This window comes from Charadrius vociferus, unplaced genomic scaffold (genome assembly GCF_000708025.1).
Source record: "Charadrius vociferus isolate BGI_N301 unplaced genomic scaffold, ASM70802v2 scaffold355, whole genome shotgun sequence".
NCBI classification, from domain to species: Eukaryota; Metazoa; Chordata; class Aves; order Charadriiformes; family Charadriidae; genus Charadrius; species Charadrius vociferus.
The window spans coordinates 1563216-1571712 of NW_009648451.1; the positions used below are offsets into that span (position 1 = coordinate 1563216).

At 34.0% G+C, this 8497-nt stretch overlaps 1 protein-coding gene across 1 annotated transcript in view; it reads left to right on the plus strand.

Annotated features, from left to right (window-relative positions):
• Window positions 1-5855, plus strand: part of EFCAB11 (EF-hand calcium binding domain 11) — a 12523-nt gene extending 6668 nt beyond the window's left edge. Inside the window, exons 4-6 of the mRNA XM_009885609.1 lie at window positions 2730-2828; window positions 4173-4263; window positions 5816-5855. Of these exons, the coding sequence (XP_009883911.1) occupies window positions 2730-2828; window positions 4173-4263; window positions 5816-5855 (230 nt within the window). The remainder of the gene's footprint in view (window positions 1-2729; window positions 2829-4172; window positions 4264-5815) is intronic.
• The last annotated feature ends 2642 nt before the right edge of the window (window positions 5856-8497 follow it).

An 8497-nucleotide genomic window follows, 5' to 3' on the forward strand; every position in this document is an offset into this window, starting at 1 on the left:
CTCTTTCCCATCAGAAACCAGGACAACTGCTGAGGCTGCACCTCAAATACTATGTTTAGCTTTGGGCCCCTCACTACAGGAGGGACATTGAGGTGCTGGAGTGCGTCCAAAGAGCAACGAATCTGGTGAAGGGTCTAGAGAACAAATTCTGTGAGGAGTGCCTGAGGGAAATGGGGTTGTTTAGCCTGGAAAAAAGGAGGCTCAGGGGAGACCTTATTGCTCTCTACAACTACCTGAAAGGAGGTTATAACGACGTGGGCGTAGGTCTCTTTTCCCAAGTAGCAAGTAATAGGACGAGAGGAAACAGCCTCAAGTTGAGCCAGGGGAGGTTTAGGTTGGATATTAGGACAAATTTCTTCACCAAAAGGGTTATCGGGCATTGGAACAGGCTGCTCGGGGAAGTGGTTGAGGCACAATCCCTGGAGGTGTTTAAATGACGTGTAGATGTAGTGCTTAGGGACAAGGGTTAGAGGTGGACTTGGCAGTGTTAGTTAACGGTTGGACTTGATAATCTTAAGGGTCTTTTCCAACCTGAACGATTCTATGATTCTGTTCTATGATTCTATAAATAAGCTGACCATGGCTATTAAAGAGGATCATATGGTTTCATTTAGTTTTGTAATATTTGTAGTCCTTGTATGTTACATTTAGATGGAACTTATTCTTGCTTCTCAAAGTGGCATTTCTTAATGGCAGCATTATATAGATTAGTGATAGAGAAAATAATTAGTAATTTTTATTGTTAAAGTTATTAAGTGATAAAAAAGGTTCTATCAGTTTTTTGATACTGTTCTACTGTTTACTTGGGCAAATACAGGAGTCTTGCATCACAGTTCAGTAAATACCTTTCTGTAACACCCTCCCATTTATATAGTTCTGCTTGTTTTTTTCTTGTCCTTGACTTTATCAGTTATGCCCATACATCTGTTTGTGGGGTCATGTGGCAAGTCTTATTGGAGAAATGATTCATATAAAAAATGAAATGGGAAAAAAATGTGGTTGCTTTTATCAATAAGTTCCCTCATCTCTTTCACCACATTGCCCAACAAGTATTTGTGTCAATACATTTGAAAGGCATTGCGGAGGCTGGTTCTGTTTATTCTAGCATTGATGCCAAAAGCTGTGTTGATTAAACCACACCCTTACTTGTAAATCTTTTGTTTAGGCAACAAATACAGAATAAAAATTTTACTCAGATTTTTTTTTTTTTTTAAGAGAGCAACCACATATGAATGCCTGAACCAAAAAAATAGTGAACTAATATATAAAGATAGGTTATGGATTTTTTAATACCTAATTGGCTTGAATATTTTTTTAAGATGACCTTTTTGTGTGTTGAGATAGCTTTACAGCCTTGTTCTAGTAGCACATAAATTGCCAAGTCTCAAGATCAATGAATAGGCGGCACTCTATTATAGGAGTCATTCTATAAAAGGAGAATTGTATACTACAATTTTCTGGCCTCGCATGTTACTCTGAAAGAGAAAAAAATAAATGGATGGAAAGCTTATATTGCTTTTTATGGTTTCACTTCCATAGTTATCCAATTGAATGGAAATCTGTTCATGCAGGCAAGTTCAGTATGTTTAAGCAACCTCTGTTATTAAAGAAATTGTGCATGTACAGTACCTAGCAGTTGAAAGCAGCAAGTCTTTGTAATCTGGAAACTGAGACTGTAACAGTTCTTAATATATGATTTTTTCAAGAATAAATAAGGAAACAAACACCGGAAATCCGTAAGCTTGGAGTTTAAGATTTTTATTGAGACAGCAGGTGGAGCTGAAGGAGTTGTGCTTTTGAACCACTGCAGAAAGAATAGGATATGAATGAATCAAAAGAAAGAGAAGTGCAGAGCTTCTGTTATGTTATTTGATAAAGAAAAAATCCTGCAGAATACAGTCATGTTGCCTTCTAAAGACAATTATGTTGTTTAAAATGGGCATAAAGGATATATTAGAAAGTTATGAGAAACCAATATTTGTCTGTTTAAATCTTGAGCTGAAGTAGGAATTTTTTTCAAAAAAACCCATGTATCTGCAGATTTTTTGGATGAAAATTTTTGCATGTTTCATGGGGAGGCCGGAAGTTTTCAGGGGCAGATTTTTGTTTCCTAATTTCTATGTTTTACTTTGGTTTTGGAAGAAATAGTCAATTAAGTACTTACAAACAAGGTTTGCATTTCAATTTCTTTCATTTTTCAGTTCATTAAAAGGATAAGATAAATGTAAAAGTGAAGACTTTTGTATAGTATACAGGAGGAAAAACCAATCCAGTTTCACGTTAAGTTTTATTACAAATTTCATAGGAATCTATATCTGAGGTTATAGATTATTTCAGAGTTCTCTCATTGCTGGGAATGATGCCAGATAGATTGTTTATGCAGCATGGATCTTTATCCATGGCGTGCAAGTGCTATTGACATAGAGAAGTCCATGTTTCTCTCCAGTGCAAAGAAACATGAGATGGCAAGTAAAAAGAAGAAAAATGTAGAAGTAAAAAGAAGCCTTATACTCAAGTCTAGAAAATATGTGAGAAAATATAAATTCTATTGAAACGTTTGCATGATCATGATCTAACTTTGAAGACTATTATTTCATTTTTATTTTTGTGTTTATTTATATAATTAAAAATTATGAACAATTTTTAGACCACAGTTGTACATATTTTTAAGGAGAAAAAGAAAACTGACTTTTTGCAGGGAGATTTATTTATATTTTACATTTTTCTAGGTCTATTTTTGGAAAAGTTTTTAAATCTCATGAGTGCAAATAAGGCTGCGGAGTTATATAATGAAACAAGGCAAATATTTACAGCTTTTGATGTGCAAGGTAATTTTTTTCTCCTAAATATTTGGAGTGTTAATTTAATCCTAAAACAATTAAGCAAAAGAGAACACCTGAAGGAAATAAAAAGAAATTAAGATGAGAAGTTCTGGATGCTGCAAAGTTAAATAAAACAGTACTAGACTAACAAAGATCATGATTATATTACTATAAATTAAGCCACGGTCAGTAGGTTGCAGCATTCTAGATGGTAGCTCTGGTTTGTCTGTTGTACTATGAGCTCCTCCAGCTGTTAAAAGAAATCTCTAGCCATTCACCCTACCTACTTGCTGTTGCTACCTCTCATTATTTCTGTTACTCATACTCATATATCTCCACTCATTTATGCCACATACTTAACAGATTTCTGTCCCTGGTGATGGCTAGAGATCTTTTTTACTTCTCATGATAGACCAAGGAAGGGAAATGAAAGCAACAAGGATTTTTTTCTCGTTCTTGTTGGGAAGCAAATGTGGTGATTCTTTTTTGTTGCTGCTAGACAGCAGAGGATCTCCCATCATCAAACTGAAAAAAGGAAATCTTCATCAGGAGCCTCTGAGCTGATGAACATTCAGACAATCCTTTGCCTTTTTCTTCCTGACCTGAAATAGTACTATGGTCCTTGAAAAGAGGGGAAAGTGAAACATATGGCAGATCAGATGTTGGGATGATCAGATAAGCATCCACTCAGCTTTTTGCCATGAACTAAAAGTAGCTTTAGAAGTGTTATTTTTAGTGAGTTATTTCAAAGGACTTAACTGTTTCAAGCACTATGCTTTTGTTTCTCTTGCGATCTGCTGCACACAATCTGTGATAGCCCTCTTTGAGATGCTTTATTTTCCATTTAGATCTGGAAGTGAATTCATAACCTAAGTGATTCATCAGTTGATAGAAAGTATTCAGGATTCAAGATATAGATACAAAGTCTGCAGCAGCATTAAAGTGAAGGAGAAATTTTTTATGAAACAAAGTTTTTGAAACACAATGTTCAGAGTAACTAAGATGTCAATGAAAATTATAGATTTGAAGTGTAATTTTGCATATTTTAGAGTCTGTTTTCAAAGTTTTACAAAGCTGAAATTTACAATTCAAAAAGATGTTGTAGGCACAGTACTTTTGAACAGGATTCACAGTGGCAAAAAGGAATTGTCAGTATAAAAAGTTTCTTAGACTGTTCATCTATATAATGCAGCCACCCTAAAATATTTTGCTAATACAGTAACTTAAAGGGTTTATAGTCATTTCAGAAATTTAAATCGATTAGCTCACATGCAAACATAATTGTAATAAGTAGTTTAAAAAACCCCTTAATTTACATTATGTTTCTCTTGCCTAATTTTGATTTAAAAGATAGAGGATTTTTGACTTTTGAAGACTTCAAGAAAGCCTTCAATTCTGTTTCTCCTACATTATCTGAAAGAATCATAGTTGAAGCCTTCAGGTAAGATTAACAAAGAGATTCTTATTCCTGGATAACAGGTTTTTGCTGTATATATTTCAGTTAATTGAAATTATTAGATTCTATCATGCAACTGAAGAGATAAGCTTCAGCACATTGCTGTTTCAGTGCCGTTAATAAATATTATAAGTACAAATAATGTGTAAATAATATAATAATTAATATAAAATGTATAAATAGAAATAATAAAATAATAACTATAATTAAAATAATAAATATTACCAGATACAGAAAGTAATTTGTTGCCTGTACTGTCTCTTAAGAAGCCTAAAATTATTTACTTTTACATTTTCCTCCTGTAATTAGGAAATCTGCATTCAAGTGCTGTCTCTTGAAAAATTCAGTTAAACTGTAGTGCATATTGCAAGGAAGTAGTGATGAGATTTTTTGCGAAGTCAGATTGGCTCAGAAGTGGAAGGATAAAATTTTGAGAGTAATTTTCAGATCATAAAAAAATGATCTTACGTCTGCAATTGCTAGTAAACATTATTTAAAAATTGTTGCGGAAAACATTTCATTGCAAAGTGTAAAACTTTCTTTTTGTGATGTGAATGATTTGTTTGGAAGTAACACAGTCATTAAGAGAAGTCCTTCACTTTTGAAGACATGGCATCAGATAGCTTTCTGATCACTGTCTTTAAAAGGTGGGGTTGGATTTTGGGTTGTTACTGTTTTTTGCAGTTATCTGCAGTCATGGAACAAAGCATTATTGCAGAACAGGAATTGGTCTGTACATCTTTCAAGCTACTGCCATGCAATAACAAAATCAAAGTGTAGAGTGTCTAAGGTCTTGGATGATGCTCTTGTGTTTTTGCAATAAAGTTGTAATATATTTTGAGGAGAGTAATTATTTTAAGAAGGTTTGAAAAGTTATGTGGTATATTTTCCTTGATGTCCAAGTGATTTTGCTATCACTTTTTGATATATTGTGAAGAAATGAATAGGAAAATGTAGGTAGAGTAGCTTGAGGTGTTATACTTTTAAAATATTTTATTTTAATGATTTCTATGAAGGACGTAATGTCCAGTTTTTCTGTCCAGTGATTAAAATGTTTGTCTTGAATATTAATGCTTTTTAGGTGAGAAAAGCATATGTAGTTGCTGTTCATACTGGTTTATTTTGCGTTTTTACATATATTTTTTCATTATCTTTCTCATTTGAAAAATTGTCAAATAAATTCAGACTTAGCTTCATAATGTAAAATAGTTCTGAAAACTTTTGGCCCATCTTTCTGTCAATGAAACTCCCCAATTTTGAATTTAAATTGTAATCATGATGAATTTATAAATGAAGGAAAGTTCAGCAAAATGTTATGGTATATGCTAGTAAAGAAGACATCACAATCAAAAATTTATTGTTACTATACAGAAATCTTAGCAGTCTAGCCAAAGAATTGTTGTTAGTACAGATTTAATAATTGCCAAAAAAAAAGAAAGAAAAATAAAAGAAAGAATACTATGCTACAAAACATCTAAATGCAGTTAAATATGTTGTACACCTCTGAAAATTTACCTTTTTCTGTTGTTATTATCAGTCTTCCACTGTCCCTCTTGGTCCTGAGGTTGACAGGTTAAAGGCAGGCATGGTAGAGTGAATTGCCGTTATCCTGACTTCTTCACCAGGAGGAGGATGATATTCATATTGATGTTTTCCTCTCTCTCACTAGAGCATCCCCTTTGGGTCATTATTACATATTTTCCAACACAGTTTACACCTTCCTCTTTCTTCATTGATTTGCAAGCCCACACTGCATCCAGATTTACTTTATATAACACTTATGACATGTTTTAGATATTTCTTTATTCCTCTCTCTGTCATCCGTAAAACCACTTTTGTCCAGCTCCTGTGTCTGCATTTCCTTAACTTACCAATTGCGAGTTGTTTATAGTCTTGGTCCTCCAATGTCAGCCTGTGGCCTGGGTCTTAACATCCCATGCCTGTCCTCTATTCTGTGTGCTGTATTTTTACCTCTGAAGGCCTCTGCTATCGTACCATGACTGTATTTCTCTACATCATTATCTTAAACTCATAAATATTTCATTTTACATACAAGAAATTCTTGTTACTACTGTCTATATAAAGCTATATTTATACTGTATAAAGATAAGAAGAACAAACTAGGCATAACCACCTGGTCCTTAAAAGCACTGCTGTTACAGATAAAGCCAGTAAAAGCTCCAGGCAGGTCAACCAAATTCAAAGTCTGACAAGCCTCAGTCTTCAGACCTTGCAAACTCAGTACAGAGTTTGTGGTCTGTTACTAGCAATGGCTGCACTGTATTTACTGGAATGCAGGGCTATGAAACATACAGTTGATATCCCTGGTTTACTTTAACGTATATTCTTTTATGAATGTATAGAGGTGTAGTGACTTAATTTGAATTGGTAGTAGAGCTTCGGGATGGGGTGGTGTTAAATGCTCTATTTTGTGAAAGAAAAAAGACACCTCATTCAGCAGTGTTTCTAGGTATAGTGAGTGGTTTGGATTTTCTTTTTTTTCTTAATTTCATGGGAATAGGACCAAACATAAATATATTTTCATTTCATACTGATAAAATAATATTTAATGTAAACATTCTTTCTTCTAAGGGACTATTTTCTTACAGATGTCGGTAATATACTACACTTAGCTGTTGCTAAATTTTGCAAAATGCGGGTGAATTTTCAGTTTATATTTGATTGTATTAACTGACAGTAATCTTGCCTGAACAGTAGCGTAACATTTATTGTTTCTGAGCTAATATTGCAGTTATATTGAACAAAATGCTCAAGTGCTTATCATGCACCTGGTGTGCATCTGATTAAAATGCCACTGTACCATAAAAACTCAGCATTCTAGACACAGGAGTTGCAGAAGTACCTGCTGAGGTAAATGGTGTGATGCCATGTTCTTTCATGATGAGGCTCTTTTTAATGGGTAGCACACACACAAGTATTTCTTTATAAAAATGCTGCTGTTCTGCATATAGCTACATTGATATGAAATGTGACAAGTCCTTTGGAATAATAATTTGTGATAAATAGCTGTAAGTAAACATGTCTTTTAAAGTGGGACTCAAATTCTTAAAAAAATATTTCAAGTACTGTTTTCCTTTTTTGTTGTGAATATGTCATATTTAAATTATAGAATATTATTAATTAGTGCTGCTGAGAAAATATTTGTCATAGCTGTGCCATTTGTTTAGAAAAAATAGGTTATTTGTGTGCTAAATCCTTAGACCATGATAATGGAAAAAGTAACTGAGGTAAGCTGAAAACCAACCACATGTGAATGTGAATGAACCTATACATGATGAAAAATGTCTCACAAACCAAAAGTGGACAGAAAAGTCTCATACAGTTTTTAAAGCTAGCACGCATAAATCAGATCTTAAGGAAAAAAAGAAGGCATTCATGATCTGCGTTTTATGCTGCTGTGCCTTTAGATTGATAGGATCACACACTAGAGGTATATTAGTACTTTTGTATGTGTTGGTACTTTCCATACAAAAAATGACCTAATTGTCTTGTATTTCTTTCATGTAATTATCTAGTAATGAGAAAATAACCTGGTTTTCAGAGCCACCCCATGGAAGAAATCTTATGCTCTTTTATGCAAGTTTGATTTATAGACATGTACTGCAGAGCACAGTGAATGTGAGACATTCATCTTCCTATGGCTAGTTGCCATGGAAACATAGTACACAGTACAATGTCATTCTAGCTCTGGTGATGCCTGCAGTAGTTTATTCCTTTGTTGTTCTTGTTTCTTAAGCAACTGTCTTGCAGCCTTTCATATTATCACACTTCATCACCTATACAAGTCTTTTTCCTTATCTCTTGAGAACCATCTCTAATAGAAAAGATCCATTTTTTGTCTATCCGTGAGTATCAGTATATGTACTTCTTTTTTTTTTTTTTTCAAATCATGGGTTAAAAGCTTGTCCCATGCCTGCAAATAATATACAATTGCCCTAAAACTGGTAAAAGAAGATGGTAAACTAGACTGAACATCAAAGTGTAAAGAACCTGGCTCAGCATCTTTATTTACCATCTCCTATCAGGGACTGGATTTAAGACTAATTTTCTGTAACCAGTATCTCACTCCAGGAAGACAGAAAGGTTCTCCTACCTGTCCTTAGCTGGTATTTGTGAGGTGAACAAAAATCCAACACTGTCTTTTCGCACCCACTCTGTTTCACCCTTGTGAGATAAGAAATGAGAGGAACTGGGGGGG